The sequence below is a fragment of the Stenella coeruleoalba genome (genome assembly GCF_951394435.1).
Source record: "Stenella coeruleoalba genome assembly, chromosome: 9".
Taxonomy (NCBI): Eukaryota; Metazoa; Chordata; class Mammalia; order Artiodactyla; family Delphinidae; genus Stenella; species Stenella coeruleoalba.
The window spans coordinates 11,139,787-11,160,689 of NC_137155.1; the positions used below are offsets into that span (position 1 = coordinate 11,139,787).

Genomic DNA, 20,903 nt, shown 5'->3' on the forward strand with positions numbered 1-20,903 from the left:
TGTGTGTGTGTGTGTGTGTGTGTGTGTGTGTGTGTGTGTGTGTGTGTGTGTGTGTGTGTACACGTGCCATGGATTCTCGCAGGGACTTTCGTTTTTTTATTTAACATCTTTATTGGAGTATAATTGCTTTACAATGGTGTGTTAGTTTCTGCTTTATAACATAGTGAGTCAGCTATACATATACATATGTCCCCATATCTCCTCCCTCTTGCATCTCTCTCCCACCCTCCCTGTCCCACCCCTCTAGGTGGTCACAGAGCATGGAACTGATCTCCCTGTGCTACGCGGCTGCTTCCCACCAGCTATCTGTTTTACATTTGGTAGTGTATATATGTCCATGCCACTCTCTCACTTCGTCCCAGCTTACCCTTCCCCCTCCCTGTGTCCTCAAGTCCATTTTCTACACCTGCGTCTTTACTCCTGTCCTAGCAGGGACTTTTGAACATGACTCTTTTCCTTACAAAGCATCATGGGTATGGGAGAAATGAAAGCTAGTAGTGATATTACGTCTTTGTCTGAAACTCTCTTGACAGTGTCATTTTAAAATTAAAAAGTGGGGAATTCCCTGGCGGTCCAGTGGTTAGGACTCTGTGCTTTCACTGCCGAGGGCCCGGGGTTCAATCCCTGGCTGGGGAGCTACGATCCCACAAGCCGCATGGTGAGGCCAAAAATAAAAATTAAAAATAAAAAAGCATCTTGGAGTCTGTTCCTCTTGGCTTTGTGGCGGCCCTTGCCCTCTGGCCGGCCTCTCGCAGGGTAGAAGCACGTGTTGTTTCTCTTTCTTGCTTTCCTGCTTGCGTCCAAGTTGCATCCAGAGGCTTTACTGCCTCGGGTGCTGGTATTAGTATCTGCTTGGTTCTGAGCTGTAAAGAATTCTCCCACACATTCTTCAGGTAGATTCGGCATCAGTTGTGAAGACTGTGTTAGCAGTGTGGTTTCATGGATTGGCATTCCATTTCAGAGGGTTCCATTTATACAGGCTGTACTTTCTTTCTTTTTCAGACCCTCCTCATCTCTTTCCTGCATTCCATCCTCCCGTACCAATCGATGCAAGACACCATGAGGGCCGTTACCATTACGATCCGTCTCCGATCCCTCCATTGCACGTGTAAGTATTACCACTTTACCCGTCAAAGAAACAGCACAAAATTCTGGCTTTCACCATCTCAGGATTTTTGTTACCAGCACAGCTACTGGTCTTTGAAGATGTGATAGAAGTCTAAGATTTACTTTTGAAATACAGCAAGCCTGTATGTTCCTGGACTCACTGAAGCAAATCCCCGCTGCTTCCTGAAGAATGCCTGTCACACTAGGTGGCTGGCAGGTATTTCTTATATAGTTTTGCTGACATGTGTTCCGTGGGCTATAAATACTAAATTAAAAAATTGGGCCTAAAAAAAAAAAAAAAATTGGGCCTAATGGAAGGTTACCACTCAGGATATGTATTTGGTCGAGAGCAGGTGTGAAGTTTTTCATGCTCCAATTTCTGTTACGGGAAGGTCCTGTTCCAGGGATGAGGATGCATCGTAATGAAATGTTCATGGTAAATTTTCATAGCCCCTGTGGTGTGTACACCAACGGTCACTTGATTGATGGGAACGTCACCCAAACAAAATGGCAAATGTGATCGAGCACATAGTTTACACAAAGATAAAAGGAGAGAATGGGGGTGATAACATACATTAGAAAAGGAAGAAGAAAAGCCAGATATCATATATGAGGCTAAAAAAAATGATACAAACGAACTTATTTACAAAACAGAAACAGGCTCACAGACCTAGGAAACAAACTTATGCTTACCAAAGGGGAAAGGTGCAGGGGAGGGATAAATTGGGAGTTTGGGATTGACGTATACACGCTCCTATATTTAAAATAGATAACCAACAAGGACCTACTGTATAGCACAGAGAACTCTGCTCAATATTCTGTAATAACCTAAATGCGAAAAGAATTTTAAAAAGAATAGGTACATGTATATGTATAACTGAATCACTTTGCTGTACTCCTGAAACTAACACAACGTTGTTAATTAACTAGGCTCCAATATAAAATAAAAATTAAAAAAGAAAAAAAGGAAGAAGAAAATATCCTGGAAATTAATGTGATCTTACTCAGGTTAGGGGGGAAAGATGATCAGGTAGTCAGGATAGCCCTCACCTAAACTAAAATGGTCTTCGTTTGCAGTATTGTCCAGAAACCTGATATATACTACAACAAGGGGAGTCAATCTTCAGGAGCCGCTGACCGTTATGAATGGCCTTGATTTTACATTTAGTCATATCTGGTAATCACCCTTCATTCTGAGACAGTAAAGTTAGAAAAGCCCCAACAATACTTTGAAGAATACTGCTAGTTATTTGGATGGTAGATTGCATCTCCATGGCTCTTAGTTATAGCTGTGTAATTACATATACGCCAAAGAAAAATGAAGTTGTTTTAAAACAAGTCCTCCTCTGTGAACAGAATTAATTGATATTAACAACCCTAACTATATGCCCAAGTACACATATAATATTTTATCCACAGTTTTCTGGATCTATCTCCCATTACTGAATTGTAATTTCAGAGCAGATTTGCCTGGAGGTAAGTCATAAATCTGTGTTCAGATTTCTATAAGCATTAAAGGAGAAGTGGATATTTAGGGAGAGAGAATGCAGAAACTTGTGACTTTATTCTTCAACTTTTCACTAGAACACAAGTAAGTATTTACAGTCTTCTAAAGCCTGCTAAAAATACACTCAAATAAAACCAAGATGCCAATTGAAAGCCCCCTAATACAAAGGGAAGGAAATTATAATTTCAGGCCGAAACCTGCTATGGAATTCATCCTGTTCTACCAAAGTTTTGCAGTACAGATGGGACCACAAGGGTCTCAGACGAGGATCTGCCCTGTGGTACAGAGCCAGCAAGGGCCCACCGGGCCTGGGAGATGCAGATGATTTCTCCCAGACTCCAGTCTCTGAAGTGCTGAAGTAATTTAAATCAGATTTTCTATGGGATTTCAGAGTGCTTCACTCTTAAAAGTTCATCTTACAGAGAAATTTCAAAAAGTGAGTTTATATGATAGAATAAACTAGTTCCTCTGCATTCATTATGGTTTGCCTTGTAATTCAATTCAAATATGAATTTATCAGTAAAAATCTCAAGTCTTGGTTCTTTGGCAGAATGTAAGAACAGCAAGCCCTCGTATAGATCACACTGTATGTTCTAGGCCCTAATTGCTGTATCCAAAGAATTAGCTCGCTAGAGATAAAAACACCACAGGATAAGGCAGGTCAAGTTTGGAGAATCCTAGGGGAGAGGGCTGCACTTTCTACAGGACTGCTGAGCGGGGATTTTTATAGATTTTAATATAGTCAACCCTTTGTGTCTTCCGGTTCTGCATCTGAGGGTTCAACCAACCTTGGATTGAAAATATTGGAGAAGAAAATTCCAGAAGGTTCCAAAAAGCAGAACTCGAATTTGCAGCACACTGGCAACTATTTTCAGAGCATTTCCATTGTATTAGGTATTATAAGTAATCTGGAGGTGATTTAAAGTATCCAGGAGGATGTTCATAGGTTACACGCAAACACTGTGCCATTTAATATAAGGGATTTGAGGATCCACGGATTTTGGTATCCGTGAGGGCTGTGGAACCAGTGCCCTTCAGATCCCGAGGGATGGTCGTCCTTCCTGCTTTTTCAGCCAAGCTTTAGGATAATTTTGGAGCAATTGACTGAATTGTTCTCTAGCTGCCTAAATGTTTAGTTACCAAAGATTCATGATGTACGGCTTGTAGATAGTCCTGAGCCTCCCAACACACGCTCTGGAGGTGCTAGGGGAGTGTCATTGCTGGGCACAGGGCGTGCTGAGCACGTGCTTCGTGGTCTCCTGGGACTGCTCGGCGTAGCGGGGTCCTGGGTGGAGACACTGAGCTTTTGGAGTAGGCTCTGGGAAGCTAGGGTCAGTCTCACCTCTGTGCCTTATAATGTGACATTCTGTCTGTATCACCCTCAGTGGTCTCCCCTCCCTGCTTGGCAAACACTGGTCAAACTCCTCACCCTCAAGGGCTAATTCAAAATCACTTCTGCTGGCTGTCCCAGAGGCTGTTCCTCAGAGAACCTTGTGTGCCTTTATCGCAGCCAAATCCTCTTGCCTGGTCAGTTATTGTTCAGCGGTCACTGCCCCTGCTAGATTTGCAGGCATTGCCTAACCCTCGGCCAGGCACTCAGTAAAGCATGCTCAGTAGACCTTCAAGGTCATTTTAGGCGTGGAGGGTAATCTAGGCAAATATAGCTTGGTTACTAAAATCTTAAAAGCGCATCTTTGCCAAGGGGCTAAAGCAGTAGCCTGGAAAAATAAAATGATTTTATCTAGAAGCTGAATTCCAAAATGCTTGTTTTATAATTAGCTTCTAGAAAATGAGATCAAGTGAGCTTACGGAGTTTTTAGAATAAATATTTTTAATTATAAGTAGACAACATCTGGGGATATTCTCATTGTTTCGTGCACAGGATTGTTCTTGTGGTGTCAACTTCAACAATTAAATTGTAAGTCTCCTGAAACAGGATGTGTGTTGATGATGGAAATGCCAACAGGTCCCTGTTTAGAAGGATGGCAGACACTGCGATAATTACGCTATCGTATCCTATCATTAATGATTCTATTGAAAGAGGTTTGTAAATTGCTCCTCTTTTTAGATAAACCAGCCTGTATTAAGGCGTCAATGATATGGTGCAGAATTAAATTAGAATCTCAGAAAATGAAATATGCTCTGTATTAGCTGTTTGACACTTAATTTGCCTCTGAATGAGTACAGGAAATCACAAATTAACCTGCCTTTGTTTTTCCAACCATGGCTTATTAGGTGTTAGAACAACTGCAATTACAGCCTAATAATAACCACCAAGCCTTATAAATATGTACGGAAATGCGTCAGTGTGTGTTAAAGAGCCCAGTTTGTTAAATGGAATGCCTTTAGCTTACCCGATTTACTGTCACAGTGTTCTCCAGAGTGTATGGTCAGGCAGTGTTAGACAGAGTATAGACATTTAAATTGTTACCAATACAGTACTGGAAATAATGTTAGAATGTATTAGGATTTCCTTTCTTAATTCGAAATCATGAATTCAGATGTGGGATTTCTAAGGGGGACGTGGAATGTCAGTGTCATCTTTCCCTGAGTTGTCATGTAAAGGTTGTCAGAAAAATGTATGATTCCTGCCTTATGTTTATTTAATTCAAGTAGTTTGAAAATTAAGAAACACTGGATATGGGGAATGTTCCCTTTTCTTCTGAAAGTTATTCTCCACGGAATTCACCAGAACTTACGTTCAACAGCTAATTGGAGTGTCTTGTTCTCTCTCAAATCATTTGCTTTGACCACAGAGTCCATGTTTTATTAAGCCATGTAGGAAAAAGTACAATGTTTTAGAAAAATATCAATGAGTATATTTTATGACGTTGCTGAGATCGTTTGGAGCGTTAATGATAGAACCTGAACCTGTAGCCACATGGTCAAGGCAGAAATTTCATGTGGTTATTTCTACTTCTTGGTCTTCTCTCTGCTTCCTGCTCTGCACTGTTTCCATCAGGGCTGTGGGGTTGCATAACTCCAGGAGCTATCGTTGTAACCTACGGAAATTGATGGTGTTCTCTAGGCTAAGGATTACTACTTGTTTTAAAATTCCACTTGGAGACGCAGACATAGAGAATGGACTTGAGGACATGGGGAGGGGGAAGGGTAAGCTGGGACGACGTGAGAGAGTGGCATGGACATATATACACTACCAAACGTAAAATAGATAGCTGGTGGGAAGCAGCCGCATAGCACAGGGAGATCAACTCTGTGCTTTGTGACCACCTAGAGGGGTGGGATAGGGAGGGTGGGATAGGCAAGAGGGAGGAGATATGGGGATGTATGTATACGCAAGAGGGAGGAGATATGGGGATATATGTATACGCAAGAGGGAGGAGATATGGGGATGTATGTATACGTATAGCTGATTCACTTTGTTATAAAGCAGAAACTCACACACAATTGTAAAGCAATTATACTTCAATAAAGATGTTGAAAAAAATAAAATAAAATAGATAAATTTTAAAAATAAAATAAAATAAAATTCTACTTGGAAATTTAGACCATGGGAATATTACATCCCTCTCCACTAGAAACAGTTGTATCTTCAAGTGACTACTTTCACATTAATGAAGAAAGCGCTCTTTCTCTTGCATTTTGAGTGTGTGCTTTTTTTTTTCTTTGCTTTAGTGTTAGAATGCATTTAAGCACGCTTACTTTTGAAAGTAATTTTTTTGTTTGTTTTGTTTTGTCTTTTGGCCACACTGCACGACGCGCAGGATCTTAGTTCCCTGACCAGGGATCGAACCCGTGCCCCCATGCAGTGGAAGCACAGAGTCTTAACCACTGGACCGCCAGGAAAGTCCCCAAAATATCGATCTTTTCCATACAGGTTTTTTGAGCCCAAGTTTCCCCATTTATGGACCAATATGAATTGCGGACTGTCCGTCTGCTTCTGCTGAGCTTGGCAATTAATTTTTAAAAGCAGGATCAGCCTCAGTTACTAACTGATTACAATAATTCGAGCCCCACAGATCTTGACAGTGGAGCTGAGAGCTACCCTTGTCTCGTGCTGTGGATGCGAGCAGCGCTGCATCCCAAGCCAGCACTCTGACAGTCTGTCGCACTTCACCATCCGCTTAACTAATTCATTTTACAAAATCAGCTTCATCTCTTCTCTCCTGGGGGAAATGAGTACTCGTGTTCTCTTCTACTCAGCAGCTCTTTCTTCTCTGAGTTGAGTCAACGTGCCTCTTTCCAAGGCTGCCTGACTCACTGGAATTATCTCACCAAAGTGTGAAGAGCTGCTTCTCCCACTAAAAGTGGTCCACTTCCTGGCCCCTGGGGAGAGGACAGGACACGGTAGATCATTAATATGAGCTGGGAGAGAGAGGGATTTGGAAATAAATGAGGCTCCCCCCGCCGCCACCATGGTTATGACTGCCTTTTAGGGTTCCGAGCAGGGAGACCAGTAGCAAGTTTGGAGTAAGAATAAATACATTTCTTTCCAGACAGAGGAAGCGCTAGGAAAAGATAGAGTATTATGGTAAAAGCTTAGAGAAAGAAAGTGGAAGTGGATGACCAGAACTACTACTCAGTTTCCCTCCGTCCTCTCCTCCCTCCCTGGATTCAGCACCTTGTGTGAGTTGCTTAGTGGGAATTCATCTAATAATCATTCAAAAGCAGCCTTCAACCTAGCCATCTACTTAAAACTTGGTGATGGGCTCCTAATACGTAATAGTGATTTCATTATTTTCATTCACAGGGAAAGCCTCCAGTAAAAATGTAGAGATTGTAAATAGAGCTGCAATGAACATTTTGGTACATGACTCTTTTTGAATTTTGGTTTTCTCAGGGTATATGCCCAGTAGTGGGATTGCTGGGTCATATGGTAGTTCTATTTGTAGTTTTTTAAGGAACCTCCATACTGTTCTCCATAGTGGCTGAACCAATTCACATTCCCACCAGCAGTGCAAGAGTGTTCCCTTTTCTCCACACCCTCTCCAGCATTTATTGTTTCTAGATTTTTTGATGATGGCCATTCTGACTGGTGTGAGATGATATCTCATTGTAGTTTTGATTTGCATTTCTCTAATGATTAATGATGTTGAGCATTCTTTCATGTGTTTGTTGGCAGTCTGTATATCTTCTTTGGAGAAATGTCTATTTAGGTCTTCTGCCCATGTTTGGATTGGGTTGTTTTCTTGTTATTGAGCTGCATGAGCTGCTTGTAAATTTTGGAGATTAATCCTTTGTCGGTTGCTTCATTTGCAAATATTTTCTCCCATTCTGAGGGTTGTCTTTTGGTCTTGTTTATGGTTTCCTTTGCTGTGCAAAAGCTTTGAAGTTTCATTAGGTCCCATTTGTTTATTTTTTTTTTATTTCCATTACTCTAGGAGGTGGGTCAGAAAGGATCTTGCTTTGATTTATGTCATAGAGTGTTCTGCCTATGTTTTCCTCGTGCCCGTCATCGGATGAATGGATAAAGAAGATGTGGCACATATATACAATGGAATATTACTCAGCCATAAAAAGAAACGAAATTGAGCTATTTGTAATGAGGTGGATAGACCTAGAGTCTGTCATACAGAGTGAAGTAAGTCAGAAGGAAAAAGACAAATACCGTATGCTAACACATATATATGGAATTTAAGAAAAAAATGTCATGAAGAACCTAGGGGTAAAGCAGGAATAAAGACGCAGACCTCTTAGAGAACGGACTTGAGGATATGGGGAGGGGGAAGGGTGAGCTGTGACAGAGCGAGAGAGAGTCATGGGCATATACACACTAACAAACGCAGTGAGGTAGATAGCTAGTGGGAAGCAGCCGCATGGCACAGGGATATTGGCTCGGTGCTTTGTGACAGCCTGGAGGGGTGGGATGGGGAGGGTGGGAGGGAGGGAGACGCAACAGGGAAGACATATGGGAACATATGTTTATGTATGACTGATTCACTTTGTTATAAAGCAGAAACTAACACACCATTGTAAAGCAATTATACCCCAATAAAGATGTTAAAAAAAAAAATGTAGAGATTGAGCAAAACCTTGTGTTTGTATTTGGGGGCATAACTTGTTTGGAATATTTTAATAGTACAATTTAAAATTAACACAGGCAAGTCCTTTTCCCCCGTGTTTGTGCTCTACCGTAAACGTTATTGAGACTGATAAAGTGTGATGACATATCAGATTTCGGGCATACCTTTTTTTATTGTGCTTTGCAGGTATTTAAGTTTTTTACACATTGGAGGTTTCTGGAAACCCTGTACTGAGCAAGTCTATGGATACATCTTTCCAACGGCATTTGCTCACTGATAGTTAGCATTTTTTAGCAATAAAATATTTTTTAATGAAGCCATGCACATTGGCTTTTTCTTAGACATAATGCTATTGCACACGGAATAGACTACATTATACTGGAAACATAACTTTTATGTGCACTAGGAAACCAAAAATTCATGTGATGCGCTTTATTTCCTTTATTATGATCATTATTTCCTTTATTATGATCTGGGACCCATAATATCTCCCAGGTAGGCCTATACAGCAAATACCGTAGCTAACGTTTTGTAACACTCACCTCCACCCTCCAAAATAAGAAAAGAAAAAAGAAGAGAAAAGAGAAGAAAAGAAAATGAACTAGGTTATAATCACATCTCTTGGGGGCACAGACCACCTGTGTATGTCTTTGCATTTGCTAGGCTGAGCCCGTGCCTTTGCAGAGTGGCTCCTGGATAAATATTGTTTTCCATGGTGATAATGGGCTCTCCTTTTTTAGGCCAGTGCAGGATGACTGCCATCCTCTTTCTTTTGTTTTTCTTGGTTTACTTTGGTAGAGCGTGTCACCTCATGCCAACAAAGCTAGCACACTGAGGACTCAAAATCAAAAACTTGATTCCTTCTGAAGATGATGTTAATATAAATACCTACTGCAGTGTCAGATGCTCTCCACTGCCAAGTGAATTCCCTGATATTAAATTAGTTACTGGTTGTGAAGGTCTGAGGTCACCTTATGTGACTAGGTACCATTGAACTTAATGGCTGCTTCTCAGGCCCCTCACGTGGAAATAAAATTAATGAAATTATCAGTCTTTAATTGATAATGTAATATGAATACCAAAATTCCAAATATAAGGGGGAAAAAGAAATGACAAGACCATTCACATAAAAAATACAATAATGGCCATAACTGACTTTTTGTTTTTTTTTTGCGGTACGCGGGCCTCTCACTGCCGTGGCCTCTCCCGTTGCGGAGCACAGGCTCCGGACGCGCAGCCTCAGCGGCCATGGCTCACGGGCCCAGCCGCTCCGCGGCATGTGGGATCTTCCCGGACCGGGGCACGAACCCGTGTCCCCTGCATCGGCAGGCGGACCCTCAACCACTGCGCCACCAGGGAAGCCCCCATAACTGACATTTTTGACTACTTACTGTGGGCACAATTTTAGAAACTTTACAAAACTATCTCACGTAGTACTTAGAATATTCAGCCCTAGGATGGAGTTATTATCACTAGCCTCCTTTCCAAGATATGGAAACCTTGACACAGAGAAGTTAATGGTTGTGCCATTATTTAAACCTAGACATCAAACACTACACTCCTTGCACTTGACTTTCATCCTCTGCTCGTGAAAACGAACACTGGGGCCTTTGGTGCTCTAGTTTACGCTTACTGGATGAGCCCAAATAGTTCTAACAATACCTGATAGGAAATTTTCAGTGTCACTGGCTGTCATCGTCTTCTGCAGAATTCTAAGATAGGAACATGGCAGTGAGGAGAAGAGCTGGAAGAAGCCTTGTCTGTAGCAAAACAAAACAGAATTAGATACACATCAAGGTTTGCTACTGTAGAACTTGTAACCCCCAACAGCTGGACATTTATATATCCAGCTACATGGAGTATTGGGTGAATTGTGGTTCATCCACTTGGTAGAATATTGAAAAAAAACATTAGCATTTGAGAAGACCATATGAAAACATGGATAAATAATGGTCAGCGATTACAGCCGTGTACCCTATAAAATGTAAGCCATGTTGGATGAGATCATAACGTGTATCTGCCTGGAACCTTCTTCCCTAAGATGTCCATGGCTTGCTCCCTTACTTCATACAATTCCCTGCACAGGCATCTCCTCATCAGAGAGGTCTTCAATGAAGAACCATCTAATGAACAGGGATTGACAAACTATGGCCTGTGAGCCAAATTCGGCCCATGGCTTGTCTTATTGGAATCTAGTGACTGCCGCTTACTTACTATTGTCTATGGCAGCTTTAGCAATCAAGGGCAGAGATGAGCGGCTGAGATAAAAGACATGGCCCGCAAAGTCTAAAATACAAACTTTCCCAAGGCCTGATCTAAAATAACACCCCCTTTCTAGCCTCACTACCCGCTTTCTCTGCCTTATTTTTCTTTTTTTTATAAGTGATGCCATGCACCATATTTTCGACGTTCAGGCTTTCCCACTGCTATTCCCAACATTTCTTGTTGCATATTGTATCAGTTCACAAAAAAGAAAATAAGTCTTATTGTTTGGGTATCATTTCTTATGATCAACTGAAAAAATGTAAAGTCTGCCTCATTTTCAAGCACTACCGTAGACCACGTACATCCACAGTTCCCAGTCTAAGTATGAAAATATTGGTGAGTTTCAATTCCTAAACTTTAAAAATTTTGATGAGCTGGCGGTATCAATGCAGATGAACCCACCCACACTTTACTTTGCATTAAGAAATGAACATGAGGAAAATAAATGGTACTCCAAGGGCATACTACTTTTTTCTGTTTTGCAATAGTCCTTTCTTTAAAAAAAATTATTGAAGTATAGTTGATGTACAGTGTGTTAATTTCTGCTGTACAGCAAAGTGGTTCAGTTGTACATATATATGCATTCTTTTTCATATTCTTTTCCATTATGGTTTATCTCAGGATATTGAATATAGTTCCCTGTGCTCTACAGTAGGACCTTGTTGTTTATCCATCCTATGTAGAATAGTTTTGTCTTACAGTATTTCTAATGACTGAAATATTGAATTCGGTCATTGGTTACAGAGAAAGCAGGCCCTAATTATAGTGCATATTCAGAGAGTCTGAGAGCCAGCTTCTTGGATAAATTCCTGTGTTCTTTGTGCTGGGCTCAGCAGTCCGGCCGGGAGCAGATATTGACTGAAGGTATTCACGGCCACTGAACCAGAAGCTGCCAGCTCTATAGAGCCTGCCGTCCAGCCTGTTGCAGGGGCCTGGGGGGCACTAGACTGTAACAGACTTTTTTCTTTGTGTACAATGCTTCCACTCATGTTAAGCCTGGCTTCAAAGAAAACAGAAATTTACTGCCATCGTTGTATTTAGTTTTCAAAGTATGCATTGGAGAAAATTGAACTTTCACAGAATTTGTCCCAATGGGAAGGCACTTTCCGGTTAGTTTTTAGGTGATAAATACCACCCAAACCCAAGCTGCCTGCAGCTCTTCCTCTGTGTCCATCCCTCCCTCACTTAGGTAACAGAACCTGCTTTTTCCAAACCTAAACAAAGACATGCCATTTCCTATAGCCGCTCAGCAGGCTGAGTTCATTTCAGACCCTTCCCCAGGGGAACAAAGGCTGGGGACACAGGGCTGCCTGTCACTCATTTCTTTTTGTTATTGCTGCATCTCCACCCCTGCCCCCAGTGAAATTCATACAGAAAAAAAAAAAAAAAATTACAATGTTCGCAGATTTGTTTCCAGGAACCTGCCTGCTAACTTTTTGAATTCTAAGTAACAAATTAGCTAGATTTTTGCATCTTTGGTGATCCTAGCCAGCTAAGCATACTAAAAGGAAAGAGCAAGAGGTAAGTGTTTTCAGACTCATCCTCTGAGTCCAAGGGTAGTGATGTGTTGCAGAACATGCATTAGATAACAGTATTGAAAATAAATTTGAAATAAATATATGGACCATTTTTAGTTCCGATGTGATCTTTGTCAGAGGCATATCGGAACAGTAATGGGCATCGTGACATTGCAGTAAAAATTAACCAGTTAAATGGTGCATTGGTCCCATGTTTACCTCCTGCTTTAACCCAGCGGAACTGGTGACACTGTATCAATGTTTGTAACACTGGTGTTGATAAACGTCAAGTGTAATGAGAGATCTATACCCTTCACCTCCATCTCTCCTCTCCCACGGTCTCTGTTTGTCTCCCTGTCTCTCTCTCTCTCCCTCCACACAGCTAGGGAAATTGAACTCAGAAGGGTAGGAAGTGGCAGGAACTGCCTTAGGGCATGAGAGTACAGTCCTCCCTTTGTATCCGTGGGGAATTGGTTCCAGGACCCCCGCTGGATACCAAAATCTAAGGATGCTTAAGCCCCTTATATAAAACGGTATGGTATTAGCATAACCTATGCACATCCTCCCATAAACTTCACATCATCTCTAGATTACTTATAATACCTAATACAGTGTAAGTGTTAACATAAACAGTTGCCAGCATGCTGCAGTTTCCAAGTTTTGCTTTCTGGAACTTTACAGAAATTTTTTTTCCCCAAATATTTTCTATCCATGGTTGGTTGAAACCCATGGATGTGAAACCCCAGATACAGAGGGCTGACTGTACCTTTCCAGTAAAGAAAAAAAATAAGGATCTCTAATCCAAAGCTATAGATTTTCTAGTATTCAACCACTAATTTTCTGGGTAATGAAACATCCCACATGTTTATGAGTTATAGATATTTAAAACTTTCTTATCCAACTACAGAGAGATTATAATTTCATTAAAAATTTTGCCATTGGGACTGTTATAGGAAATAGGAACTTAGCCTCCATCTGAAAATCTAATTCATTAATACCAAAATGAATGAGCGGCAGGCAGTTGAAGGCATTCTTTTACAAGTTCACCTGTGAGGGTCCCTCAGCGCTGGTTGCTAGTGGGTACCTGTGAATAGTTCCTAAGGAACCTGACACCGCCCACCCACCCCCCAGGCCCCAGTCATTCCTAAGTAGTAAGAGCTTCTGCCTGAGGGAGTTATATTAACTCAGTGCCTTAAATAATTCCCAGGGCCTGACAAGGTTCATGTGTGTCTTCTACTACCTAGAATGAGTTTAGCACTAACTAGAGAATCACCATCTTCCAAATACATTCAAATAGTATTCAAATATTGCCAAGCTCACCAGAAGTGAACAGTATCTTTATTATGTAAGGTGGGAAAAGAGATGTACTGACGGTTAAATGACCTGCCAAATGATTTGCAAAACAAATCACCAAACGCTGTTGCTTGAATATGATTTACATTTTGAAGACAGGGTCCAAAGAAAGCATTGCTAGCTTCCTAAAATGCTTCTTGCCTCTATTCAAAGAGATCTGTGACTCCCCCATGAACAAAATCCCCATCTTCCTAGCATACATGGTTTTCAACATAAACTGTGCACACCCGTGAAAGTTTTCAGAAACAGATTCAAAGGTTAAATCAGGACAAAAGGCAGTCAGACTTCTAAAGAGGTCTCTGATTTTTAAAGGTTTTTCCTACTGTATTTACCTGGGCTATAACACATGAAAATTAGGATTATATGAGATTGTGTTAATATTAACATTTTCAGTTTCTTTAACGTAAGCGTTTTCTGTTATTTCACTATGCACACACACACACATATGTATACTCACATACATATATACATACACACACTATATATATATATATATATATACACACACTCACATACATATATAAACACACACACATACACCCCCAAAACACACACACACATATATATTCATATACATATATACACACACTATATATATACACACTCACATACATATATAAACACACACACATATACACCCCCAAAACACACATATATATATTCATATACATATATACACACACACTATATATATATACACACACTCACATACATGTATAAACACAGATCCACATATACACCCCCAAAACACACAGATATATATATTCATATACATATATACACACACTATATATATATTCACATACACATATAAGCACACACACACATATATATATTTGTATACATATATACACACACACTATATATATATATTTACATGCTCACATACACGTATAAGCACACACACATATATATTCATATACATATATACACACACACTATATATATATATATTTACATGCTCACATACACATATAAGCGCACACACATATATATTCATATACATATACACACACTATATATATATATATATATTTACATGCTCACATACACATATAAGCGCACACACACGCATACACGGTGCTGACGTCTGTCCATTTTTCTCGTGGTCATCTCAGCCTGTCCTGGAGCTTAGCTGATAAAAGACTGCATGATCTCTTCTTCATGGAAGTAGTCAGGAGGAGAAAAGAAAGTCAGCCTGAAGTATTTTAATCTTGTTTTAATGATCAAAATCCGGTCACTCAGACTTTGGATTTCAGGGCTGCTGCGATACATGTATCAATAGTTACTGGATGGAGTGAAGAAGAGTCCAATTCAAGAGTTTGCCAGATGTCAGGGAATCGGGGTATGGGGGTTGCTGAAAGCAGAGGCCCAACCTCAGGCCTAAGGCTGCACTGAGCTCTATGGAGGGATTCTCTCCAAGTCGACAGGCACCCGCACCCGGGTGGTGATGTCCCTTGCTGCTTGTGAGACTTTTCAAAGTGAAAGTCCTTGAGCCCTTCATGGTCTCTCTCCATCTCTGGGGTGTGCAGAGCAGGCTGTGTGTCTCTGACCAAGACGGGTCGTACACTGGTGAGGGCCTTCCCGTGACCTGAAACACAGTCAGAAATTACACTGCACCATTTTTAATTTGGCTGGACTTCCCCACCTCCCCCCATCTTTGGACCCAGACAAACATAGGACTGTTCCGTTATTTTGATTATTGTTGTTTGGTGTTTCTTTGTTTGCTGGGAGGAGGAAGGTGAGAGGAAGTTGAATTGGAAAGACAGAAAACTAGAGTCTGGTCCCTTCTCCCCCAGTGCAGGAGGGAAACGTCCTTCAGGGTCTGTTTGCTTTGCAAGGGTGTTCTTTGATGAGGTCTTTGTCTGGGGGATCCCACTGAAGTCTCAGTGTACTCAAGCTTCAGAAAAGGCTATTGGCCCGTCTTTGTTTTCTTTGTTGAACTGTTTATTTTGCTTTCTTCCCACGAGCTTCCCTGGCCTCGCTCTGATAGCGCTTTTCTGCATGAATTACATTCCTCGGAGCCAAGTCTCCGAATTCTTCCAGCCCATTTGATTCCGGCCTGGGTGATTAGTCCACAGCTTCCAAGTGCCGTGGACCTCTGCTAAGCAGAGTGCTTGTAAGTGCCCCTAACACGGAGACCTAAAGACATTTTGTAACCTCATTAGCGAGAGAGTAGTGCTTCATTCTGGTTTAAAAACATAGACACAGACCTACTAGAGCATGGGCTTGAGGATATGGGGAGGGGGAAGGGTAAGCTGTGACAAAGCGAGAGAGTGGCATGGACATATATACACTACCAAACGTAAAATAGATAGCTAGTGGGAAGCAGCCGCATGGCACAGGGAGATCAGCTCGGTGCTTTGTGACCGCCTGGAGGGGTGGGATAGGGAGGGTGGGAGGGAGACGTAAGAGGGAAGAGATATGGGGATATATGTATATGTATAACTGATTCACTTTGTTATAAAGCAGAAACTAACACACCATGGTAAAGCAATTATACTCCAATAAAGATGTAAAATAAATAAATACATTATATGAAAAAAATAAAAACATAGCTGCTGTTGAATCATCGCTAGCTTGAAACTCACGGAAGGAGGGTACTAGTCCCTTCACCGTGACTCAGGCTCTTGAAAGAGGACAGTTCAGGTTCATATACTCATGCGGAATTCAGTAACATAAATTGTCCTGGGCCGGGTGGGAGGGAGCCCGCTAGCTCCATTCAAGTTAAATCTACATCTGGAATTTCATAATTATTTTGTACAAAATGCATGTCTGTGTAGAAATAACGAACAACAATCATGAAAATTATGCAGATATCCTAATCATAGCCGTTATATTTTCTTGTGCGTATATGTTTTCTGAAGTGCAATTTATGACTGAGACAGAGATGGGCAGTGAACAGACTTACGAATTACGGTTTTTTTTAACCTCTACTAATATAGTTTAAATATTTGATTCTTTAATGAATTATGCCTTCATGATAGGTATTGTGAAAGCATTGCGGTACCGCCAGAAAAACTTCAGCTGTCTTAAGAACAGAATTCTCTAAGGGGTCTGTTCACCTGTTTTGAACCATTTTTTAACCCATGAGAAACTTGACTCTGACACGCAGGTACAGGGAACCTCCATTTGTTGACAATGTGCCTGGAAGTGGTTTTGACTTGAAACTTCCCGAAAGAGGACCAAAGAGTTTTTCAGAGATGACTGCACATGCAATCTGTGATGAAAATTATATGCAGTGTGAATGCCCGTATAGACACAGAAGCTCTTCCTTAAGGAACTGGGGAAGGTCCCGAGCCGTGTGGCCAGGGCCTGGTTCCGGTTTCTTGGGATCCTTTATCTTCTTGCTGGTCCTGGTTCGAACTGAGCTCTTGGTGTCAGTTGGAATGGCTGCGTACTGCGGGGCCCAGTCTTTCTGTGAGAGTCTGTGTTCTCTTCGGCAAATAAATGCATCCACTCTGCGGGATCACGGTGCTTCTTTACACGGGGAGGATTTGTTTGGAAGATGGGAATTAAACCTCTTTTGGCTACAAGAGGCCCTTCCTCCTTGGAGTGGGCTCTGAAAACAGATCCCCCAGGGAGCCAAAACACAGCTGTTGGAATACTTCCTGTGTAACACAATGAAACATCCCTTACAAGTAGGACTGGATTACAGCTTTGCTGAGTAATCGCCTCTGAGCATTCCTCCTCTCCACCCAATAGAATGTTGGTGACATTAGCCCATGATAATGCTTTTTTTCCGGGTTTCAAAGTGTAATTCCTGAAAATGCCAACCTAACTCGATTCCAACCTAACTCGATTGGCTTCGGATGAGCCTCTGTATAAGCTGTTTTCACAATAAATGTGGGCCTCACTCATTTCCATCTCGGCTCTGCCACAGATCCACTGGGTCCTTGAACACGGGCCCTGACCTCTCTGGGTCTCCTTGTTTTCATCTGTGAAGTAAAATCATCGGATTAAATGATCTTTCAGATGCCTTCTAACATCCCACGGTTATGGAAAGTTGAGGTTTGTTCATGGTTTTTTTCCTTAGAAGAGGAATCTATGAAAACATCCTGGCCCTGATATGTACATGCCCACATGCCAGTTTTTTCTCCTACCCTCTTTCCTCCTGTGAAGATCTGCTGGGAGAGTCTTGCACAAACTCTGGTGGTACCTCCTGCTTTTTTCCCCACACTCTCTAGTGATGCCTTACACATCCCTGGGCCACCAGCGCACAGGGCCACTGGGCGCCTTGTGTGCCCCGTGAATCTGTGAATGTTCAAATCAATTCCCTTTGGAGTGAAAAGGTCACTGGAAAATCATACTGTCCTGGTTGTGTAAAAGCCTCAATAATGCTAAAATATAAGTGCATTTAAGCATGGATGCACGTACTTGTATTTGTCTTGGAGTAATTTTCCTTTGTGTTTACAATTATAGACTTGATTTGAATCCAGCTTGGGTATTTGCTATCAGATTACCTACTCTGTCCAAGCCCAGTTGAATTATTCAGTCCCATGTGAATCAAGTATTCAATGAAGGAGCAAATAGGTAGCACATAACACAGCCTCTGGCACGTCATAAGTGTTTGACAAATGGCAGAATGACCGAATACGTGGCTATCACCATATTTAAGCCATCTATTCTAAGTTCATCTTTTCTGCCCCTTTTAACATCTCTGAAATTGGAATGTATCTTACAGTCTGTTGTATTTTACGATTGCTACTGGGAAGTGGCAGTCGTGAGGAAGTTTCCAGTATCTCTTTTTTTAAATTTAATTTAGTTTCATTTTGTTAGTTTCAGGTGTACAGCAACAGGTATCTCAATAAACTTACTTTGCCTTAGATTTTCCTTTTTCTGCAAGTACTGCAGTGATATATGACAAAGCCTCTGTCCGAATAAGCCTGAAAGAACTCTTTTCATAAGTATAAAGTAAAAATTGAAGGTGATAAGGAAGAACCATCCTTCTGAGTGGTTCCTAAAATAATGCTGGGTCTTTAGATCAATAGCATCTTAGCTTTGATGAAATACAGTATAGATCATATATATATTGACTGTGTAGGTTTGTAATCAACCAAAAAATTATTTCATCGTCGAGGATTTTTTTCCCCCAAGAACCCAGCTGATGTTTCCTCAATGTTGTAATAAAGGACCCAGTTGCAGAGTGTAAAGTTAAAATGTAAAGAGAGTGTTTTCAAAATGCTCTTGCTGCCTGAATCATACGAAATGAAAAAGGAGGCCAACTTCAGCCTGAAAGGGTATAAAGCGAGGAAGTATATGTTGCCTGCTGGTTGTGTTGGTGTATTCGTGCAGATGCATAGCACGGGCTCTCAGAGGGTAAGACTTCATGATTAATGGTGTTTATTCTTGACAGAAGCCTCCTTTATTTATCTGCAATACAGTTTAGCGATTTTATCAGGCACCTGAATGAGAAATATTCAGTCATACCAATATTGCAGTGTAAATTGAGTAGAGTCACTTTTTATTATATCTTTCTGCCTTATCATCTGCACAGTAATTTTCTAGCAGAGGTTTGATATGGAAAGGCTGGATTTAGCTGTACTTGACACAAAGCCTCTTCAATTTCCCCTAAAAGTTCAGGCTGCTCTTAGAAACGTGTGTGTGTGTGTGTGTGTGTCTGTGTGTGTGTGTGTGTGTCTGTGTGTGTGTATAATATATAAACCCTCTCTGTTATCCAAGCAATTTCAGGATATGAAAGAATAAAGATAAAATGCACAAACCTGGATGGGAAAAGTGTTGTTAATATAAAAACATCTAATAGCCATGAACTCACTGGTAAAGCTCCTTTAGGGTTTAAGCTGAGGCTCAGTACCGAACCGTTCACATGGTCGCAATTTTTGCTCATCCATCATCATCCAAATCCAATCAGCGTAAAGCCAGACGCTTTCATTTCTCCAGGGAGAAATATCAAAGTTGAAGACCAGAGTGGCCAGGGGCAGGGGGACATCAGTCGCAGTGATGATGGCAATGCCATTCAAAAGAGGGAGACGCAAGAGGGAGGAGATATGGGGATGTATGTATACGTATAGCTGATTCACTTTGTTATACAGCAGCGACTAACACACCATTGTAAAGCAATTCTACTCCAATAAAGATGTTTAAAAAATAAAAAATAGAATGTGGGAAAAAAAAGGAGGGAGCAAAAGACATAGAAAACAAACTTATGGTGACCAAAGGGGAGCAGGGGGAGGGATAAATCAGGAGTTTGGGCTTAACATATACACACTACTATATATAAAATAAATAACTAACAAGGACCTACCATATATAGCACAGGGAACATATACACACTACTGTATATAAAATAAATAACTAACAAGGACCTACCATATATAGCACAGGGAACTATACTCAATATCTTATAATAACCTATAATGGAAAAGAATCAGAAAAAGAATATATATATAACTGACTCAGCTGTACACCTGAAACTAACGCAACATTGTAAATAACTATGTTTCAATCAAATTCTTTTTTAAAAATGAAGAGGGAGCAAAGAAGGAAAATGAGACTCAAGTGAAGTGTCACTAAATGTTCAAACTAAACTTTATTCAAGTTACAGACTTGGTCACATGAATTGTCACAGCTGCTCAAAGGCAGACGGACACAAATGATTTGAATCATAGAAAACGTTGGATTTTAGGACCAAAAGATACTTTGACCCTGGTGGGTGGAGTGGAGATCATCTCATCCAGATCCTCACGTTTTACAGATGAGAAAAGGAAAGCCCAAAGAGCTGTCTTCAGAAAGGCTGTGGTCCCATGCAGGTTCTCTGAGGGTAATCTGAACAGGTGATTTCCACACATCATATAGATATTCCCAGTAAGTTCAATCCATCCTTACTTGCGGTGTCAGAAGACTTGCTTTCATGGGGAAGACCAGAGTGCCGCAAGAGGCTGTGTGCTTCCTTTTCCAGTGGCCAGACGGATCTTCAGCCTCTCATGATGTTATTCCCTTTGCCTGGAGCAAAGTTCTCCAAAGCCAGGATGACAAGAACCCTAGGACGTTGCTGTGTCCTTATGTAGAGCTTAATGCTTCTTTCCTATGGAATGATATAGACAAATTGTTCCCCCAGGACGTTAGATCATTAGATATACACCTTTCATATTTAACTTATTTTGGAAAAGTTTGACACCCTCAGTATGTAACTGAAAGTGGGGTCCGGCT

The 20,903-nt window shown here is 41.0% G+C and overlaps 1 protein-coding gene across 1 annotated transcript in view; it reads left to right on the forward strand.

Moving 5' to 3' along the window:
• The window catches only part of GLI3 (GLI family zinc finger 3), a 284,837-nt gene that overhangs the window by 166,086 nt on the left and 97,848 nt on the right, over positions 1–20,903 (forward strand). Inside the window, exon 4 of the mRNA XM_079931031.1 lies at positions 1,003–1,108. Within this exon, the coding sequence (XP_079787157.1) occupies positions 1,003–1,108 (106 nt within the window). The remainder of the gene's footprint in view (positions 1–1,002; positions 1,109–20,903) is intronic.